We start from the raw sequence: 23,183 nt of genomic DNA on the forward strand, positions 1-23,183 counted from the left end.
TGAATCCTGCCATCTCCACAAACACACAGTTGAGAACCCCCTGCTCTGGGCTCAGGCACCCCCAACTAGGTTCAGAAAACTCCCCCCTTAAACTCCCATCAGAGGCTCAGTTCAAAACCCTTCCCCCTCCTGCCTGCCTCGCCAGGCTAAGAAAAACCCCTCCCACCAGCTCAGGAATCCCCTTACCTGCTTCGGGGCATGGAGGAGCCAAATCTGGGGCAGCAGGGAGAGATCATGGTTACTGCAAGCCCCATACTCACCTCTTTGGGACTACCCTGAATTAGCACTGCATGACTCTTGCAGTGGCCACAGTATCTCCTGACCCATTGGGGACCTACCCTGTGGCAGCAGGTGCTACTTCCGCCCACTGGAGCCACCTGGGAGTAACAGCCCTTCCCAGAAGTTTCCCCAGTGGCAGCAAGTGGTACTGAAACCCACAGTAACAGCCGTACTGGAGATACTACAGTGTCCATAGTGTGGCTGACAGCTAGGGCTTTATTGATACAGATACAAAACCTGAGTTCTAACCACTGATTGGCTCGCAGCAAATAGATGTCCTCTCCACCCCAGCATTAAGGAGAGTGGGTGAGAAGAAACAGGGCTTGGGACCCCACACTGGGATTTAGGGAGACATATAAAAGAAGGCACTTAGCTTATCAACCCCCGGAGCAGAGACTATCTTTTTATTCTGTGTTTGTACAGCACCTAGCACAATAGGGTTCTGATCCATGACCGTGGCTCCGAAGTGCTACAATAATACAAATAAATAATAACAGCAATCAGCAATGGGCTGTAATACTTCGGTCTAATTTCGGGTGGTGGGTTTAGCGTGTGGGGGCTGGGTGGTGCCGGTGACCTGCGATGTAAGGAGGCCAGACTGGATGATCTGGTGGTTTCTTCTGGCCTTAAACTCTCTGACTCTCACAATAATACTCTAAATCAGTAACTCCTTTGTATCTTCCAAGGCCTCCCATCTTGTTTGTGTCTCTCTTTCGGGACACTCCTCAGAGCAGGGACCATGTTTATTTGCACCGTGCACAGTGCCAAGCAAATGGCCAGCCCCTAATAGATATTAAGAATGATAGCCAGGTACTAAGCGATTCATTTTCACCAGTTCTAGCTGATTTCTCAGTGATCACTGGTGTTTGGTTTTATCTGGAATGGGCCAGGCAACAAGAGCAATTCAGCTTGGAGCTGGCTGCATGGCAGAGTGGGGAAAATGTATTTTTTGCCTTAATTAAAGCTTGGAATGTCAGTGAAAACTTTCACCTCAAAGGTACCCAAGTTCAAATGCAGCTGGGGTCACCAGTGAAATGGATTTTGTAGTGCGTTTGGGCTGCAGCTCAACAATACACTCATCCAGGAGTGTGGTGGGGGAGATGGGCCAGGATCCATCTGCGCTAGACCTGGTGTGACCAGTAGTGTCACTCCCTGACTGCACAATTCATGGTGCTGAAGATCTGCATATGAATTCAGTGCTCTTTCAGGGACAGCTGTATCAAGGCCATCTCGGCTGCGAGTTGAGTCTTGTTTATGTAGCAGAGGAACAAAAATTCTCCGTTCAGTCTTTTCAGGATTTAATAACAATATACAGTGTGAGTCACTGGGGTCATCTGTAGCCTGGGAAGAGCCTTGTTCTTATTGTTCCTCTTTAATGCCACACCATATAGGCCATGGCTATTATACGTGAAAGTGACTTTGTGCCAGCTATTCTGTAATGTCACAGGTGAGGTGGTCCTGACTCTCTCCTCTCCCCCCAGCCAAACATGGATATTTGAAACTGCTAAATAACACCAGGTGCCATCATTCTTTCCCCTTTATGTGTCCAGCCCAACCCTCTACATGCCCCACCCCTTTCCCCCGCAACCAGCTTCTCCAATACCCAAGGATGTGAGACTGGAAATGGAAACAATATAAATAGCATGGCTCGATATACAATAGCAGCTTGACTGTGTTTTTAGATGGGGAATTGTTCAAGATGCCAGCTGTGTTGTTTCCTCCAGCTCTGGATGCGTCGCCTAGAATTTGCAATATGAGTTCCTCTTGGATTGGCTACAAAGCCCCTGCAGTGGTGAAGAGATCTGTTTCTCTCTTACTAAGCTGGGGGGCTGCCAAAAAGGGGCAATTGAAGGGAGCCCACTGCTAGTTTGGGGTCACAGACACACACGCTAGAGAAAGGGGATTCATTGGAGGAAGAGAGCCAGGTGTGAAGGCCCAGGGTTGAAAGGACAGAGAGGAATTGTTGATTAGAAGGAAGGGGCGTTGACAGAGACTGCCCAGCCCCTTCCTGTGATGTGGCTCTCACTTGCATGAATGCTAATCCAGAAGACATGGGTTCTAATTCTGGCTCCGCCTCTGGTTTACTAGATGAATGTGGATGGTTCTGTGCCTCAGTTTCCTCATCTGTAGAATGGGGATAATGATACTGACGTTCTTTGTAAAGCACTTTGAGATCTACTGATGAAAAGCACTATGTGAGAGCTAGGTGCTATTACCAACCTATGCAGACTATTTAAGGACACCAGAGATTTCAAGCCTGTAACATCAAGGTTTCCTCTGAAACCCTTTATACCCCAGTCTTGGGTATGGGAGCTAGGGACCAGTCCTGAGAGGTACAAAGCACCTATTATGAAATGATAAGCACCCTTAACACCCAATGAAGTCCACAGGCAATTAGGGTGTTCAGCACCTGGCAGGATTAGACCTTCATAGCTCCTGACCCTTAGACTTTTCACCCATGTCTCTACGTATCAAGTGCCCGGGGAAAGGAGAATTAACAATAATTATAGTGGGAGCCATAACAACTGCTGTTGTAGTCAAAGTTGCACAAGCGTTTACATTCTAAGCCGTGTTTTCAGTTGCTTTATGAAACTTTCGCCCTTAAGGCTGGCACTGTGCAGGCCTGCTCTCTATCCACAGAGGGTTTTTTGGGAGACTGTGTGCAGAAATGGCTCCGCTCTTATGGCATATCAGGAAAGTAGGGGAAGGGGAATATATAACTTCCCCATTATAAAAAATCTTTTCACTCTCTCTGTGAATAGCTCTCGATCTGCAGTAGAGAAGAGGCAGCAAGATGAAATTTGGCAGGGAAAACGCCCTCATTGACAAACTGTCTTGTAGTGTGAAAATTGGTTTGGATGTAACCAAGTGTTGATCGTATCTGGTGCAGGCTCGGTTTAAGCAGTATGATTTTTAGTGGTCGTGTAGAGGGCCGATCCAGGCCCCATTGTGCTAAGCACTGTCCATTCACATAGTAACACACAGTGCCTGCCCTCATCTAAAGAGACAAGAGGTGGGAGAGGAAACCGAGAGGGGAAATCACACAGCAGCTCAGCGGCAAATAGAAATAGCAAGCAGGAGATGGGTCTCCTGACTCCTAAAGCAGTGACCTCAGTGCTATAGCATCCTGCTTTTCAGAAAGGTCAGAGAGAAGGAGGCTGAGCAGATCCCGCGTGCACGGCTAACTCAGCCGTGTAATGACAAATGCAGGACGCAAGCAGTGAACAAGGCAGAGCTTGGTAGGTGCTCTTGGGCTAGAGCTACAAGGGGGATTCAAGCCCAGCACTGCAGTGCCTAACTTCAGGTGACGTGCTGCCCAGAGGAATCCACTTTAGGCACCCAGGTTCCCTGTACGATGTGCAGGGAGAGTGAGGAGCCTACGAATGCGATTCCCAAAGACAGCTTGCTGAGCCACCAACACTAGCCAACAGGCAATGCCAAGGAGGAGGTGTGGCCTATGCCTCACCCCTCCAAGGGACTTGGGTACATAACTCAGGGCTAGAAGGAAGCACCTCTCCCCACACAGGCTCCTCAGTTATGAGCCTCCCCTGGAGTTAGGTACCGAAGGCAGATCAGACCCTTCTCACCTGGGACTGAGATTGAAGTGCCTCCCTTCTACCCTACACCTCACCCAGAATGTGGGAGACCCAGGTTCAAGTCCCCGTTCTGCTTGATGTGGAGCATGGACTTGAACCCAGGTCTTCTCCCTCACCACTGAGCTAAACTGGCAATCAGGCACTTATATCCCTTTGAGAATCTAGCCCCTTGACTCTCTCTGGAGGAATATCCCCTCTGTGCAGAGGGGCAGCACAAGACCTATGCAGCCACTCATGTCGCACTTAAGCCGTCAAAGTAGGGCTTCTGTAAGATTTGGGGTGTGCGTAGACCTTGGGCTGGCCCAATGCACAGGAGTGAGTGTCACTCTCAGTGCGCAATACAGGATACTCAGGGAGTCTGCAGGAGACAAATCTCTGCTGTCAGACTTGCAGTTTGGCAGATGCTGGCTCCTACAGCCTGAGAAAGCTGACATCACTTTTGCCCTGTGTGCAAAGAGATGGCCAGACAGGAGAGAAGCCAGGCAGAGCAGGAGAAAGGAACTGGCTGGCCCTGATATCTCCTGCTGGGGAGTAAGATCCCAGAGTTTTTGCTTGTACCTCTCCAGAACTCAGCTACTGTGCTAGGGTGAGGATGGTCGATGGCTTCCGGAGAAGGTCTCAAAGCTTGTCCTGAGCCACAAGAGCGGCCCCCTGCTTAACGGTCTTCTCCACAAATTTGCTCCTCTGCTGGCGAGTGGACCCAGAAGTTGTCTTCTCCCCAAAAAACTAGGCCTGAGAAGGAGAGAGCCTTCCCCCCAACAGGTGAATGCTGGGTGAAGGAGCACCGCTATGAAAGGCTGAGCAGTAGAACACACCTGGCCTTGGACCTGAGTTCTCTCAGGGTTCAATTCCTGGCTGAGCCATAGCCTTCCTGTGTGGTCTTAGGCCAGTCACTGAATTGCTGGGCCTCCATTTGTCAAATGGGGATAAGGTTTCTCTAACTCACAGGGTGTGAGGGAATAAAATCCATTAATGAACGTGAGGTGCTCAGACGCTATGGTGACAAGGGCCACAGAGGTAGACAGCTGGAATTGCAAGAGCTACTTTTTTCCTATGAACAATGTTATACTGCTGCTGTCCACTAAGATAGCCGATGTTTGCTTGTACAACAAGGCAGACCAGGTAGTGATGCTGCACACACACAGCTGTAAAAGGTAAAAAGAAAACCTGATTTTTAAAAGGGGAGATGTGGAATGGAATCTGCTCATAACCTCGGCCCTTGGTGTTGAACAAAGGAGATGATGATAATGACAATGAAGATGATGCTGATGATGTTGTGGGATGGGATAGATAGAAACTGCATTGGCAGACATTGTGTCCTATGGGAAGACAGTAATAAGACAAATCTCATCTCACTTGCTGACCTCTTGGGAACTCCTACAAAATACTGGGTTACAGTGTGTAACACCAGCCCATTACAATCCTTTATCTAGATACCAAATGTGATTAAATTTAGTTCAACTAACATCAGAGACCAAGAGAAACAGCATTTTCTGAGTGACTGCAGAGTGTGGGAAAAGTTGAGTATTCATGCTCATTATCATCTTTTTATGTCTGTCTTTCCCCATCACAAACTGCAAAAATATTAGTACAGCCAGTCATCCAAAAATAAAAATAATTGGTTCAACAAAACCATAAAATAAAAATCAAGTGGCTTTATGAAAAGTGCCAAAGAGACATTCAGCCACCTGTAGTAAGGCTAGCCTTCTATGTGCCGTAAGAGTAGTTACCAATATTTTATTGAAGATAAACAGTATTGCTTGCAGTGCAAGTTATTGTTTTACACTATCAGGTAATTGAAAGGGCTTGAGATACACCAGGGAATATAGCAGGGGAGGCAGTATAGACTGTGAGTTACGGTAAGTCCTGTGTACATACTGCTATTATAAAAGGTAGAGACCTAAGCCCTACTGTTTGATAAGAAAATGAGGAAAGCAATATTCATTCTGCATGTGACTGAGAAATCAATGTGATATTTACATGACCTTCCATGTTCAGATATAAGTACACTCACAGACATACCCCAGTAAAGGGCAGAACACATTATCTTCCTGCTCTGTAGATGCTGTAAATGTTGCCCGATGGAATTTTGGGTGGTGGACTCGAAGCTGGCATTCTCAAAGGAACCTAAGAGAGTTCAGCGCTCAACTCTCAGTTCAGTGGGATCTGGGCAACGCTCCCTCCCTTAGAATCAATTGGAAACCGCTGGGCCAGCCCTACTGTGGCAAACTATATTTTGAGAGGCAGCATGATCTAGTGGATAGCTCACTGTTTGTGATTCAGGGACAGCTGGGTTCTATTTCTGACACAAACTTCCTGCATAACCTTGGATAAGTCGCTTCATTTCTCTGTGTCTCAGTTCCCCACCTGTAACTCGGGGATAAAAATCCTCCCTTTGTCTGTCTTGTCTATTTAGATGGTAAGTTCTCTGGGGCAAGAACTGGCTGGCTGGAGCCTACATGGGTCTATCCTAGCATCGCAGGAACAGATGTTTCTACCCTGAGCTAGCAGAGTCTATGGGAGAACAACCTCCTAGACAGCTAACGGAACCAGTGTTCTGCATCTTTAATCTAGTAAGTAAAACTCTTACACTAAGCAAATTTATAAGACATATAAGCTCCATAAAATGGTGTTTTCTTTATATGACCATACCAGGGGACTCTCTTTTTAACTTCAAATCCGGTTCAATCAATTGCTATGCTATACTTCAGAAATTCTCCATCCCAAATTTTCTTTTAAACCTGAAATCTGTCCCAGGGTATTACTTTACTATCAAAGTAATTTCCTCAGTAGAGTAGAAATAATAATGTTCTTCTTCGACAGGTTTGGTTAAGAGGGGATTATGATTAAAGTTGTCAAGAGTCTAACAGGGACCACACGGTGCAGGGAGTCATAAAGAAGCACTTTGAACTAATTTTAAAGCCCCATTACTCTGGAACCCAGACAGAAGCAGCAGCAGGTGAAAAGTGCTGATAGGAAGGTAACACTTCTTCACACAGAGCTCAGTGAATTGTGACTTGCCTCATGCTCAGAACAGGAGCCATTTTGATACCATATTCCAAAAAGGACTAGTCAGGTACCATACGATGAATGAAGCAGCCTTTTCTAGTCCTGGAGCCCCCTTTGCTTGTATCACAGAACTGCTGCAGCACTGCTAAACATTATTCATTAGGAGCAGCACTGCAGTGCCCAGGGACACCACTAGAGAATGGACAGCCATTGGGCTGTGTCCTCACACTAATAGGCAGTCTCTGCCCTGAGCTGCTTACAGGATAAGTAGACTAGACATACAAAGGTGTGGGGGTGGGGATCAGAGACTGGCAACACAGCAGAGCTGGGAGTAGAACAAAGGTCTCCTCACTCCCAGCCTGTGCCCGATCCACTATAGCAGTGGTTTTCAACCTGTGGTGCGTGGACCCCCGGGGGGTGGAAAATTATGTCTAAGATGTCCAAAGGGATCTGCCCCCCATTTGAAATATTTTAGGGGTACATAAATGAAAAAAGGTTAAAAACCACTGCACTAGACAACACTCCGGATGCACCACCTTAACAGAACACAACTAAGAAACGCAGCCTGCTGCAGTCACTGGATGATTATCTGAACGGCACTTAGCCATGTCACATTAGCACAGGGTGAGACATCATTGAAGCACCCCGCCAACCCTATCGTTGAGGGATTAAGTGGTAGCTAGGCCTTGTGCTGGCCCCCATAAGGACAATTTTGCGTGACTGATGGAGCTTGCTGCATACTATAACCCAAAGGGGAAGAATGCCTTGGTCTGGATGAAGAAATGAGTGATCCCAGGGAGGGTGCATGCTCGGACTGGCTGCTTTTCTCACCTTCCCTGGATCAATCTATTTCCCCTTCTGTTTCAATTCTCATCTCTCCCTCTAAGAGTTTCCTTGTAAAAAACAGTCCCCCATGGAGTCCAGGATTTAACATTCTGGTTTTGTCCCCGACTTGGGCTGGGCTGTAACCATGAAACCCAGCCAGAGTAAGGGGCTCTGCAGAGGGAGGGAATCTGTGCTAGCCCTTTGGCTTTTACAGCTTACTTCCCCTTCTATAGTGCACAGATGGGCACATGCCCTGCCTCTGCTCACCCACTCTTTGCCCACCTTCTCCGGGTAGGAGGCAGCAGCCTGACAGCTGTTGCTTTCCCTTCCTGCGCAGTCTCTGGTGATGCAGGTAGCTCAACCCAGGGGATCAGGGAACTCCTTCCACCCCCTTACTCCCCTGCACGTGTATGCAGCAGGGCTCACAAGCCAGCCCCTTGTGCATGACTTTGCCAACAGAACATGTGCTCCCAACATTGATTGAGGGCAAGATAATGAAGCCCCAGGATGACAAAAGGAATCACTATATTGCAACACAGGGACAGAGGTAAACTCGTGCTGCTGATCACAATCAACCTTTCTCTGAAAGAAAACACCCCAGCCAATGAATCCATGTCTATAAACACACAGACATTCTTGCCCTAATACAACGGACTTCCAAAAAGAACCATTTGGGAGCTTAATTCTGTTAAAAATCAATAGCAGATGATGACTCTGACAACTTCCCTCATTAAGCCACAGAATTGTCTCTTCTGGCTATAAATACATTTCCCAGAGGCCTTAAAGGACTCCCCATCAGCCCCACTGCCACCTCCAGAGATGGCTGGGAAGGGGCTGAATGCAGCAAAGGAGGCAGGGTACCACAGACAGCAGCCTCATTCTCTGCACATTCCTGATCCATCCCCAAAGCAGCTCCATCCCATGCACTAAATGAAGCAGGGGTCCAGAGGAAAAAATTGCACAGGATCATGGAATTTAAGGCTATATCATAATACCGACTCATAATGTATATATACAGGCTGGGTTTATATGAAGGATAAATGAGGCATTGGCTTACTGTGTGATTTCTTATATGGTTCTGCAATGAGGAGGCTGATTTGTTGAGTGCTTTGTGTGTTTACCTAGCCATATATCTACACAAAGAGAGAGAGAGGTACATTCTGTACACAGAGACTAAGTGCTGTCCTCCCCAAAATTACATGATGTATTTTTCATACACAGCAGAGTCTGAATCTCTGCTGTAGGTGAAAAATTCAACCAGTAACCAGTATATATCACAGACAGTACCACTCATGTGGTCATGATTGTCATCACAGACATAAACTATTTTACAAGTTGACTTCATATTTGGAGGTTGTCACCAATCTAAACACATACAAATAACGTCATTTTTTCTTCGGGCAACCCTTAGAAGGTTGGCACTCATTGGCACAATTAACCTGAGTAGTGCGGTTGACTTCAGTGGGACTCCTCATGTCAAGTGGGGGCATACCAACAGCCATAAGAGCAGTTCAGTCTACCCTGGGGTAATTCATATATTATAAGGGAGGAAATGGAGAGAGACTAAATTTTAAAAATACGATAAATGGCATCAACAACATACATGATGGCCAGGGGTGCTACAAAACTGTTGTTGACACGATCTACACGTTTGTGGACCTGCCACACATGGCAACCCAAAGGAATGCTCATAAAATACGCACAGCGCACGTCTATAAGCTATACACTCTGTCCTGACACCATCACATATTGGTGTTCTCTACTCACATAGGTCAGCACTGAATTTTATGGTCTCGGAGTTAAAAGCAAAGTGTGTCCAAAAATCCAGGCTGAGATCATCATCTTTGCCCTGTCAAGATCACTTTTACAACTCAACGGGCAATCGTTTTTCCCTAAGAACTACCCTATTGCCTTAAGTGTGTTACAGTATCAGTTCAGTGTGAACATGTGCAGTAAGCATGTTAGAGAGACACCCACACGTCAGCTCACAGGTTCTGCGGCTGAGCCTTAGCACCACTGCAATAATCCGCACATTAGACCGCACCTGTCGGGGATGGTCTAATACTTAGTCCTGCGTTGAGTACAGGGGACAGGACTAGATGACCTCTTGAGATCCCTTCCAGTTCTCTGATTCTGTGATATGGCAATTCTGTGCCATATCTTTGAGAGATCCCAGTGTATTGTTTATGTATCACTGTTGTAGCCTATAGGTATTTGCTAGGTAAGATATAGGTATGGATTAAGGCTGTAATGCAAAAGCTTACAGTCCTCAGGCTTGTAAGATACTTAGCTTAGCCAAACAAGTCCTCAGGCTCAAAGAAAGATTTGACATAAGCAACTAACCAGTAAGTGATGCTGTATCACAAGACATTAGAAGATATCTCGAGGGAAGGACGTTAAAACTGCTGATATTTAGCAAATGTATGCTGCAATATACCAGTTAAAGCCAGTTAGAATATTTTGGGGATTTTGCAGACATAGGGTGTCAGCAATGTGCTAACCACAAGTTGTCATGGTGACTGAGTGATGTAAATGTTAATGAGTGTAAGGGGAACTATCGAGTTGGCCTATGAAAAACAGGGCACCCCAAAGTCGTAGGGTGAAGCAATACAAATAAGGAAAAGCGGTCAAGCAGCTACAACCCCTATTGAATATGCATTAGGCAAAGTGGCATCAATGTCACACATTATAGAAATTGTATACGGATCTGGCTGCCTTGGGAGATGCCAGGATGATGGCCACTGGTGATGCTGAGTCTGGTGAGGCAGATGATGACTAACACTTCAGGTCCTTTGGGAAGGGATGGTGCGAGTATTGGGCTGCTCAGAGCACAGCCTGTATTATCTCTCTCTACCGTGCTGGGCTGAAGTGCTTGTAGCTTTGCTAACTGTGTTAATAAAACCAGTACAAGTCCAGAAGGTTCGTCCTAAGTGTGAGTGTTACAACCAGGCATGTCGGGGCTCCCAGCTGATAATACTGGGCCTGATCTCAGGATGAGAACCTATCAGAGGTCAGTGTTAATTGGAAATTTTAAGTGATCAATATAATTAATATGCAACCACTAGATCAAGCAACACTTTGGGCCAGGGTTTGTACGCAATTGTGACCACAGCCCTCCAGGAACTAAGAACATTGCAGGGTGATTAGACAAATTCACTCAAGTTGTAACACCTCCAGAGAAGCACTGCCTTTGGAGAGCCTCGCCTATGCTGGTTCACACTCTGGACTCTCCAGAGACCAACAGGCAAAGACAGGACTTTTAGATAAGTGGCCTGAGTTTAAACTGACTCAGGGTCTTCTTTCTGATCCAGCAAATGGGCAGGCCCTTCCTTCCTGGGAAAGGCTGGAAGGACTTTGGCATATTGAGGCCCCATAAGACTAATGGGTGACCTCTGGTAAGCTTTAAACAGGCATGTAGCTTCTTTTGTTGTTTTAATAGGTTTTAGCTGTAATGCTTTTACCGTAAGAATCTATGTATTTGCTTAGAAGGAGCTGTGCACTGACTTATAACTGCTGGCAATTGCACTGTTCATAGCCAATGAAAGGTAAGCCAAGTGCAGATGCTGACCTGTTTAAGTAGCATGGCTTGCTGAGAATAACAGTATAGGCAGGGAATGGGGCAGCCTGGAAATACTCTGCTCAGGAGGGAGAGAGACATGGGTCTCCGCCCAAGAGAGGTGATGGCTCTGCAGAGAGCCTAGAGCAGGTGCCCTTGCTGGTCCACAGTGGAGGAATACAGATGCAGTTGCCCTGAATGGGACATACTTACCCCACCCCACGCTCATGGAAGAGAAATTAAGTTCATCCCCATAAGCCTGTAGATCTCCTGAGAGCCATACAGATCCTAGCATCCAACATGGTGATCCATGGCTTCCCAACTGCCCCGGTTTCTTATATCACCCAGAGCAGCCAGCTGCTGAGGGTGCCCCCAAATCTCCCTGGGACCATCGGGAAAAGGCAGGTGTTATTGCTGTTTCCCTCAACAGTAACTTCCAGGCAGACTCCCGGTTAGAAATCTGCCTGATCAGAAGGGTGGACACCAACAAACCTGGCTATTACATACTGCGAGAGCCCCTACCACATGCCATGTACCCAGAGTCTTGCCCATCTTGTGCTATTTGTTAAGCTTGAATTGATGAGGCTGTACGAGACCGGAGCATAAGTAGTCTGCCCTAGCAGCACAGCCGAGATGGGGTCACCAAGCCACAGATAGTCAGGAGGCGGCAGTCAGTACACAGGGATCACAGCAATTGCTGGAGCCATGATCAACAGGCAGGAGCCAGGGTCAGATTCAGGCCACAGTCAGAGACTAGAGACCAACAGCAGTTACCAGGCTGCAGTCAGGAGCCAGAGTCAGACTGGAGTCAGAGACACAAGACTAGCCAGCAAAGTGATATGTGAAATCACAGCACACCAGAAGTCTGCATAGCTGCCCAGACAATTTCCTGGGCCACCGTCTAGGGTTAAATACTGAGCATGGGGCAATCAGAAGGCCACCGGGTGCTGTCAGTCTGGACTCGTTGGGTGGTACATCCTGCGGTGCCTATTCTCCAGCATGCTCCTTGGAGGTAACTTTATGCAGGTTCCTGATGGTGATGGGAGACCATTAACTGCCTAATGCTCTGCAGACCTGGGTTCTAGTTCCACGGAGCCTTCCAGGGGCGATGATGGAGGTAGAGCTGGAGCTTTAAAAATACATCCACTCTCCTCTAATGCTTGTTGCCTATCCTATGGTTAGACGCTGCACTAGGAGGCAATGAGCTCTGCTATATGATGCCAGCTGGCTGTGGTTGTTAGGAACCCAGGACTGATACTTGCTTCAATAGTCTATTTTAGCAGAAAACACATATATTGTTGGTACATTGACTTGTATTTCTGCCTTATTATATTTGTTTTTCAGTGCACAGTGGATGGTATGTGCCCCGTCAGCCTGCTTGTCAATGTCTATAGTGCTCGTATCTATTTCTCTTTGGGGTTTACGCTAAAATATTTGGACTCTGTTCTTCCTTGACTGAGATTTCAGAAGATGAATCATCTCACAGGCCAGTGAAAATGGCAGTAAAATGCCCTTTAAAGCACATGGATGATATCTTATTGCATGAGGTGAGGCTACGGACACAAGATGAGCCTTCAGCCTCTGTAGCTGCAGTCCTGATTTTGGTAGAGTATGGTGGCAGCATGTTATTTTACATGGCAGTCTAGTCCCATAAAGCTCAGCATGAGTGATCTCCCGATGGATCGCAATGTGAATCTATACAGTATATATAGAAAGTGGGATTCCACGGTCAAAGCAGCAGAGCACAATAAGATGTGCGTCAGTTCCCAGGACAGCATACTAAAAATCATCCTGTGCCATATAGAAGAAAGCCACACACACAGTGATCTGAACAGGACATGCAGCAGCTATCCCTTAACCTAACCTGTCAACAGAAATCATAGCTGTTGCCCAAACTGACCCTAAGGGAGAGCATATCTACCATAACACTACAGACTAAGGGACCCATCCTGTGGAAATTGGGTCACGGATTTCCATATTAGTAGGATCTGTCTCTAACATCTTGCATATTAATTACAACATCCCAAAAGAAAGGGAGCAGTGAGTTTGCCAGCTCCTTTCTGACACTTCAGTAAACACAAAAATTCCTTAAGAAAGGCTACAGAAATGAAATCTCATTCACCAAGACAGAAAGCCCCCCGATATGGAACCAGTTGGGATCTAGAAGACAAGCAAAACATTAAAAGAGTCGATTAGCAGGGAGGCACCACAGTTTGGTTTGAGAAGGTATCATTCCTGACTATTTTCTCCATTGAATGGAATAGCAGACACTCCTCTGCCAACAACTCAGAGTCCTGTTACTGGAATATTGTACAAGCACTGGAGCTCTGTTTTTTTACCAATAACATTCAAATTGATATCATCGTCCTTTGACAGCCACATCCCAATCAACTGTACAGTCATTCTACAATACACCCTCCACTTACAATATGTGTCCCAGACATTACCATTAATGCAATGCCTTTGCTTTGGATTGCTTTCTCTGTGGTTATGGAGGAATTAGGCTGGTAAGCAGAGCTGTTTGCCCAGGGGTTATCTCCTAAACTCCAGAGAACTTCCAGAGTAAAACAAGAAGCAGTCAAAGAGGCAGATGGGAGAATAAGCCTCACAGACCACAGACACAAACAGTTCACCCAGGAGAGCAAGATTTGACGTCTTATTGATTCACTTTTCTGACCATTACACACTCATAACAAATCAAATAACCAAGCCACATGGCTGGGGTCAGTTTTACCTATGGTTAGATGCCCATATGTAGAGTATGAGGGGGGAAAGATAGGCTGGAGGGGTGTGGGAATAAGTGAATGATTGTACTGCCTGGAGAGCGGGTTGCTCTAATATTCTGCTGAATAAGTTGTATTTTTTAACCCTTGGCAGTCAGCTTATGGCACACAGACTGCTCTGGCCAGGGCTTTCCTGAGGCTTACTGGTGACATTCATTAGCTCATTTTGCCATGTTTCAAAATGCAATTTTAGGAGCAGATACATCTACAGGTATGTACCTTCAAACCATACAGACCATCATTGTCAGGGGCTGTTTTATACAAAGGGGGAAAGAAAAGGAACACACAAATAAGGTAACAAAGGATCACCAGGGTTGGAAGGGAAATAACAGAATATTTAGTACATTGCAGAATGATTTCTAACATTTTTCCCCAAACATTTTCCTTCTCTCTATTAGTTCTCTAAACAAGTATCCAAGACTGATTTTTATCAAAACCTGTTCTCATCCAGAAAATTATTTTTCCTCAAAAGGCTGAAACAAAAATAATGGAATTCCAGTAAAATAAATAAGATTCATGTCATCTTGAGGGGTGCCACATTACAGATGCACTTTGCCCCACCATGGCACACACAGAATTCAAAAGAGCAATCCAGAGAGTGGAAGGCTAGAGACAAACAAACCAGGGGGGAAGGACAGCTCAGTGGTTTGAGCACTGGCCTGCTAAACCCAGGGTTGTGAGCTCAATCCTTGAGAGGGCCACTTTGGGATCTGGGGCAAAAAAATAATAATTGGGGATTGGTCCTGCTTTGAGCAGGGGGTTAGACTAGATGACCTCCTGAGGTCCCTTTCAACCCTGATATTCTATGATTCTAAACAGTTCCTGGGCTGCAAAATAAATACAAATATGTTTTGCTCTCCCCAAAATGCAGAATTTGGGAGGGGGGGAACACTTCCTTGTGTGATTACTTGGGATCGGCTTTGTTGATATGAATAACTACAGGTTAACTTTTTTTTGTTTTAACTTTTTTAATCAGCCTATTTCTTCATCCTTCCAATTTCAAGGAGGAAGAATTCAGCAGCTTTCAACCAGCTCCCCCTCTGCTTTCTGAACGCAACATATGCCTCCCTAGCATCTAACAAATTTTAATAAAGAACCCCTGCAAAGACCACCAGCTGGGAGAAGAGTGGAATGGCAAAAAAACCCACCTTTTGGGGGGGAAAAAAATCTTTCTGCACTAATCTTTTCCCTGAGCTACAGTCTGGATAAAGCAGAGATTCAAAGGAGGATTCCTGCAGTCGTCAACAAAAAGAAGAGGGATTTTGACTGTTACTACATCACCTAAAGAAGATATCACAAAAAGCAAGAATAACGGTACTGTTCTGGTTTAAAAAAGGAGATGACATTTCAATTTTTTTTAAGTTTCTCCACCCTGTTGCACATAAGATCCAGCTAAGCAGGTTTTAGATTCTGTTTAGTATTATTAACCAAAGATCATTTCAGATTATAAATCGGATTTGTTATTCACTATCTAAGCCATAACTATTGCAATTGTTTCCCTTTCTCTGCTGGATCACAAACACGACTATTTTAAAATTAGAATAGATGGGCTACAAGAATACTGAAGCTGCAATCCTGACTCCAAATGTAAATGACCAAGAGCCCACTGTTGATTCCAAAAATGGATTGTGCCCAAAAGTTGTTCACGAAGCTACTCCCACTTCATTTTGTTTGGTGAAATGAACATTCTCCTCTGTGTTAGTGGGAAAGTTTCTTTTCATTCACTGAACTTTCTTGAGCCTCCTTGCTTTGCAAAATAAACTCAGACCCGCCAGACAGCAGGAAACAGAAAGCCAGGTTTTGATGTAAGGCATGTCTCATTCATTGGAAAAGGCTGTGGCACAATTTTTTCCCAGGGACATGGGAAGGAGGAGGAGCAAAGAGAAAGATATAGGGACTCCAGCTCTGAATGATACAGCTGATATAATGAATAGTATAGTTATAGTATAGAATAATATCCAATACAGAGGGCACTGGAATTATAGCTAGACTAGTATAGAGACAATATGGATATAGATAGCTAAAGCTAAATGCACCCACATAGTCCTTTTACTCTCCTTAGTGCTACCAGCTTTGTTACTAAGGGACAGAGCTCAAAAAAGGTCTTTAGCTAGGATACAATTTTTCAAGGAGCCCTGCAGGCTTGGTTATCTATATGCAGACAAATTACACCTCCTTTGCTAGAGAATGTAGAGTTTAAAATACAGAAGCCTGTCATCTCCAGACCATGGGTAAGAAGCAGCAAAATGCCTGGCTGTGATGGCATTTCCCGCTGGCTCCCAGTATAATCTGCCCTTCACTATGTAATGCATGCCCTTTTCCCAAAGCACCCCTGCTCGGTCTCCCCCCCCCCCCCCGCGCCCCAGCGGTAAACCCACAGCCGTGGGCATCAGCTAAAACCCAAACTGCTCCTGCTGCCTCCAGCGACAAGCACAAACACACACATGCCCATGCACAAAGAGCAGCGATTGCCTGCCGTGAAAGCCGGGATCTCCGCTCAGCCCAAGGGATACAGCCGCAGGAGGACGGCGAGAGAGAGACCCGGAAAGTGAGAGAGACAAACCGGGCAAGAGAGTGAGAGACGGGAAGGAAGGAGGGGCAGAGTTATTGCAGCTGCAAATCAAAGATCCTGTCGGAACACAATCTCCTGGACCAACCCTGGGCTCCAAGATCCCCCCATCTTCCTTGGAATCACTGATCGCTGCTTCAGCCCCCAAGCTGACAGTTTGTAGCGTGTTCAACAAGCCCTGCAATGCAGCTCAGCATCTTCCCCGGCCAAGGAGGGAATGGGGGTTAGCCTAGGGCAAACCGCTAGTCCATCTGCCTTGTTGGCTGGGGGATTGAGGGGGCGGAATAAGTCCTACCCATTCCGAGAGCCAGATCATGGGAAATCCACTTGGTTGGCTCTGCTCCGGGCAAGAGTGAAGAAAGTATCGCAGATTCCTTACATGTCGCATCTGGCAGCCCCTGAGCCCTGCCAGCCCTTCACCACACCAGCTGCCTTTTGCACAAGGAGAGGGGGAAACAACATGCATTTTAAAACATCTCACAGAGCAACCCAGGTACAAAAGTTTTTTTCCCCCGTTATTGTTTGTATTTTACCTTCCACTGCTGCAATTGCAGATGCCAAGCAGAAAACCACTACAAAATCCAGTGCCATGGTAGACCCAAACATGTTTCAGAAGAAATAAGAGTTATAAAAAAAATAGTTCCTTGTTTGGCAAGACTGGTTTCCCTTCTTGTTGCTTTTTCTTATATATGTATCTCCTTTAGTATTCCACTTTGGATACCCCAGTGCTCTGTGTGTGTGTGTTTGTGTGTGTGTGTGTGTCTGTGTGCGTGCATGGGGGTGTGTGTGTGTATGTGGTGTGTGTGTGTGAGAGAGAGAGTATATATTTTAGTGTCACATTGCAAGCAATAGTAAAGTGTACAGTGAGAACAAAATCAGCCACTGAGGCTGGAGGGAGGGGGAGGGAAAGGGGTTCCCCCCCACCCATCAACTCTCTTCCCACCCCCAACACCTCCTGTCCAATCAAGGAATCAAGCCTACAAAAAACCCCCATCCAATCAGCGCAGAGCACCTCCTTACATTGGTATTGTTAGTTTAAGAAAAACTTTTGCAGCGAGGCATGGGGAGAGAATGAGGAGAGCGAGCCATAAGGAAGTGAAAGAGCTCCCCCTAATGGTCCTTTTCAGTATTGCACACACATTTCCACTGATGCAGCACTAAATTCAGGTCACTATTCACAACCCAGCCCTGCCTGTCGGTAACTAATCCACCTATTTTTATTTTCAGCAGCGACCGGCTTCTTATTGACTATAGCTTTCATCATCTTCTAACACGTTGATGGTGTGCTGATGTCAGCTAGCCCTTTCCAAGAAGGGATTCTGGAGTTTGGGCCAAAGAATATGATTTTGAATGTTAAAAGAATGATTTTCCCCTACAGGGCTCTGACACATCTAGTCTACAGCCCCCTTTCTCTATATCCTGGGTCTGTCTTGGTCCTGAACGGCCACCCATAATTGCTCTGTATTGTGTAGATGTGAGGAGAAGAGAGGCACTATGACCATGTCAGAAGAAGAAGAAGAAATCAAAATAATGTAGAACATGACCAAACCTGACTCCAAACCCAGATCTCTGTAAGTGCAAGACACATGAATTCAGTCCCCTCCTCCGCCCAAATCACCTGTGTTGTGAGAACAGGAGTACTCTGCTAGATACCATTTTAGAACACTGTCTAAAGATTCTGGCTACTGTCACTGAGCACAGGAGCAAAGCTTTCCAGTGCCTGCTAAGGCTGCTGACAAAGAGCTCACTGGCTCTGGATATGTGTTAGTCCCAGTGATAACTTTGGGGTGGGATTTTTTTTCCCTTTTATCATTTTAAATTGTAATTTGGCTGCATCAGTCGGTGCCATGGATTGTGATTTCTAAACGACAATGAAAATAAGCCCCTGGCATATCCAGTTTTGATTCCACTCTTCCTTTACCTTTATCCGCCAGTTTGCCTCATTTGTTCTCTAAATAATGCTGCATCTTCTTGCCCATTTTTCCTAGCATGTCAGATGAATGGTTGGGTTCCGTCGCTAAATCATGCTTCTGATGTCAGGGCTAATACCCATACATCACTTGAGCCTTCCAAATAGGTGATGCCTAGACTGTGTGCTATCTCTCTGTCCCCGACTGAATTTCACCCAACCACAGGAATAACTACAGGTGCACATATAGATACCTGTCTACCACCTAGTGCCTAGAACCCTGCCTCTCCTCTATTCCAGTGGAAGCATAGAATCAGAGAATATCAGGGTTGGAAGGGACCTCAGGAGGTCATCTAGTCCACCCCCCTGCTCAAAGCAGGACCAATCCCCAACTAAATCATCCCAGCCAGGGCTTTGTCAAGCCTGACCTTAAAAACCTCAAAGGAAGGAGATTCCACCACCTCCCTAGGTAACACATTCCAGTGCTTCACCACTCTCCTAGTGAAAAAGTTTTTCCTAATATCCAACCTAAACCTGCCCCACTGCAACTTGAGACCATTACTCCTTGTTCTGTCATCAGCTACCACTGAGAACAGTCTAGATTCATCCTCTTTGGAACCCCCTTTCAGGTAGTTGAAAGCAGCTATCAAATCCCACCTCATTCTTCTCTTCTGCAGACTAAACAATCCCAGCTCCCTCAGCCTCTCCTCATAAGTCATGTGTTCCAGTCCCCTAATCATTTTTGTTGCCCTCCGCTGGACTCTTTCCAATTTTTCCACATCCTTCTTCTAGTGTGGGGCCCAAAACTGGACACAGTACTCCAGATGAGGCCTCACCAATGTCGAATAGAGGGGAATGATCACGTCCCTCGATCTGTTGGCAATGCCCCATCTTATACATCCCAAAATGCCATTGGCCTTCTTGGCAACAAGGGCACACTGTTGACTCATATCCAGCTTCTCGTCCACTGTAACCCCTAGGTCCTTTTCTGCAGAACTGCTGCCTAGTCATTCGTTCCCTAGTCTGTAGCGGTGCATGGGATTCTTCCGTCCTAAGTGGAGGACTCTGCACTTGTCCATGTTGAACCTCATCAGATTTCTTTTGGCCCAAATCCCTAATTTGTCTAGGGCCCTCTGTATCCTATCCGTATCCTCCAGCGTATCTACCTCTCCTCCCAGTTTAGCATCATCTACAAACTTGCTGAGGGTGCAATCCACACCATCCTCCAGATCATTTATGAAGATATTGAACAAAACCAGCCTGAGGACTGACCCTTGGGGCACTCCACTTGATACCAGTTGCCAGCTAGACATGGAGCCATTGATCACTACCCGTTGAGCCCGACAATCTAGCCAGCTTTCTATCCACCTTATAGTCCATTCCTCCAGCCCATACTTCTTTAACTTACTGGCAAGAATACTGTGGGAGACCGTGTCAAAAGCTTTGCTAAAGTCAAGGAACAACACGTGCACTGCTTTCCCCTCATCCACAGAGCCAGTTATCTCGTCATAGAAGGCAATTAGATTAGTCAGGCATGACTTGCCCTCAGTGAATCTATGCTGACTGTTCCTGATCACTTTCCTCTCCTCTAAGTGCTTCAGAATTGATTCCTTGACAACCTGCTCCATGATTTTTCCAGGGACTGAGGTGAGACTGACTGGCCTGTAGTTCCCAGGATCCTCCTTCTACCCTTTTTTAAAGATGGGCACTACATTAGCCTTTTTCCAGTCGTCCGGGACTTCCCCCGATCACCATGAGTTTTCAAAGATAATGGCCAATGGCTCTGCAATCACATCCGCCAACTCCTTTAGCACTCTCGGATGCAGCGCATCCAACCCCATGGACTTGTGCTCGTCCAGCTTTTCTAAATAGCCCTGAACCACTTCTTTCTCCACAGAGGGCTGGTCACCTCCTCTCCATGCTGTGCTTAGACGTCCCTTCCAACCCTGATATTCTATGATTCTAATGCAAGAAGACCGTGGAGCGAGGGTTCTCTTTTCCCTTGGCTTGATGCTGCTTTGACTGGCACTGAGAGGCAGTGCACTGAGGCAGCCTGGACCTGCACCGCTGAGTAAACATGGTGGCTCATTCCCACTTGCCCTTCAGGCAGTTTCTCCCAGTCTTTCTGTTATATGTCTGAACAGCATCTAGCACAATGGGGCCCCGATCCCTGATTGGGCCTCTAGGAGCCATTGCAAAATTAATAAATAATAAACAAACAATAACCCTGTCAGCCGGACTGACAGAACCATTGAATATCTGCAGATTAAAGACCCTCAGCCCCCCAGCATCACATATCTTTGTTCCAGCGGCACTTGTGCCCCAGTAGGTCAGGAGTAGAGGAGATGGGAAATGGGTTTCCTGGCTTGTGAGAATTTTCATGCTATAGAAAAATTTCCCTCCTGAACCAGGACAAAAAGTTGAAATCTCAACATTTTTGAACAATTTTTTTGCACTGTTCAGTTGAAACGTTTCATTTGGATAATTTAAAAAATGTTTTGTTTCAATTTCAACCTTTTTTTTTATTGTAAATTGACTTTGAAACCAAAAGTCGCTTCAAACCAAAACAGGAAACTTTTCATTTCGAAAACGTCAAAACTGAACATTTTGACAATTTTAAATGTATTTCAATTTTTTTTTAGTTGGAAAATGTACTGAAATTGACCCTTCCCTGTGAACAGTTTCCTTCTTGAAAAATCAGCATTTTTCGACTAAATATGTTTCATTGGAGAATTCCTGACCAGCTCTCGTCAGGAGTTTGAGCTCTGTGACAGGCTGACATCACCCTACAACCTGAGGAAGGCCCCTCTTTGGAGCTGGAGGGGCATCATGGGGCAGGGCAGAGAGCTGGCTAGGCTCCTCCATATTGCCCCCACTCAGATACACAGGGAACACAGCAGCAGCCAGAAGCTGTGCGACCATGTGCTGCCTCTCTCTCTGCATTGCAGACCCTGGGGTCAGTCACATCAGGGGAACCGCTGGAAGCACAGCCCCTGCAAGAGCTGGGGCTTTCCATGTGCCACCAGGAGCCAGCTAGGCCAGGGGACACAGAGGAGACAAGTGCTGTGGAGCAGGGACTCTTTCTGTTCAGTGTTTGTACAGCACCTAGCACAAGGGGGTGTTGGTCCATGACTGGGGCTCTTAGGGGTTCTGCAATACGAAGAAAAGGATGCCCCCCATTGCTTCCTGTGGATCTGCCTGGATCCTGAAGTACCTGAGGCTCAGCGGAGTAGATCCTCCTGTTATAAAATGTGAGACGAAGGAGAGCTGGTAAGAAAGGCTGATCTTTGTATTCCAGAGCCAGGATCATGGCTGGGCCAAGGATACATTATACCCGTCTCACAAGGCAGGGGTTGGTAGCAGAGCTGCCCGGAGGATTCAGGGGGCCTGGGGTCTTCGGCGGTGGGGGGTCCTTCCGCTCCGGGTCTTCGGGGCACTTCACCAAAGACATGGAGCGGAAGGACCCCTGCCACTGAATTGCCGCCGAAGACCCGGAGTGGAAGAAGCAGCGGCGGGTCCTTCACTCCAGGTGTGTTCAGCGGCACTGAAGGACCCCCCGCCGCCGAAGTGCCGCAGAAAACTATCGTGGGGGCCCCTGAAAACTCTCGTGGGTGCCCCTGTGGGGCCCAAGACCTGGGGCAAATTGCCCCACTTGCCCTGGTTGGTAGCCACTGCCTCCTTCCTTTTCATTTAACCAGATGCAATTTAAGCAAAACATTCACCCAAAACAGCAAGCTTAGACAGCCAGTTAATGACACACAGGAATAGACACATCTAGGTTGCAGGTCAGCACGAACTTCCTAACAGACAGGAACATCATTCAGCCTCTTACTAGACAGCGACTACCTCACATCCACAATGGCTTTCGGAGAGCATGGCCAGGCCTTGCTCCCACAACAGCTCCTGCTGTCGTGGCCTGCATATGCTGAAATGGATCTATGCCCTGGAGCCTATATTTGCTGCTCCTCATGTTTTTCATTGTCACTGTCCATTGGGCAGATGTGCACTGTGTTTAGCAGCTCATCAGCACTGGCAGTAGCCTTCAAGGTGTCCTCAAGCAACATAGAGCTGGTCTCCTCCTTGCTTTTCTTTATAGGTCCTCTGTTTCTCCTATAGCACTGACTCTCAGGGGTGATTCTGATTTATGGCCTTGGTCAAGCTTGTTACCTTGCCATAATTTCCTTCTTTTCTAGTTTCCTAGCATATGGCTCTTTTATAACTCCTTCAGGATTAATTATTTTTCACTCAAGAAGCTTGTTAGATGTAGGTACTAAGGTTTTTGTCCTTCAAACTATGTTTCTGGACTTTGGTGATATTAGAAAAGCACTGTAGAATACGCTAACAGTGCTAATTACGGATCCTTTCAATCTCCCTTGACTTTTCTTAATCAACATCTTTGCTCTTCATACTGACTCTTCACGTAACTCATTTCTCTGGTCATAACAAGGACTTGATATGCTGCGCTTGAACTGATATATGAAAGAGAATTTGCTGAAATGAGACACTCCTGAATTGTGAGTCATTATCTGTTATTAACTCATCTGGAAGCCCATGGAAAACAAATGGTGATTTACAGTGATTACATTGTTACTTGATGTGTTGTGCAACAGCTCCATTTAAAAAAAAACATACACACACACACCTCAGGAACCTCTAC

At 46.3% G+C, this 23,183-nt stretch overlaps 1 protein-coding gene across 7 annotated transcripts in view; it reads right to left on the bottom strand.

Annotated features, from left to right (window-relative positions):
• The window catches only part of EPHB1 (EPH receptor B1), a 401,305-nt gene extending 383,814 nt beyond the window's left edge, over positions 1-17,491 (bottom strand). For all 7 annotated transcript variants that reach the window (XM_084639911.1, XM_084639912.1, XM_084639913.1 and 4 more), the window contains exon 1: positions 17,151-17,491. In XM_084639911.1, coding sequence (XP_084496037.1) covers positions 17,151-17,223 — 73 coding nt within the window. In that variant the 5' untranslated portion in view covers positions 17,224-17,491. The remainder of the gene's footprint in view (positions 1-17,150) is intronic.
• Positions 17,492-23,183: the final 5,692 nt, after the last annotated feature.

Source organism: Lepidochelys olivacea, assembly GCF_965140295.1.
Source record: "Lepidochelys olivacea isolate rLepOli2 genome assembly, chromosome: 9".
Lineage (NCBI taxonomy): Eukaryota > Metazoa > Chordata > Testudines > Cheloniidae > Lepidochelys > Lepidochelys olivacea.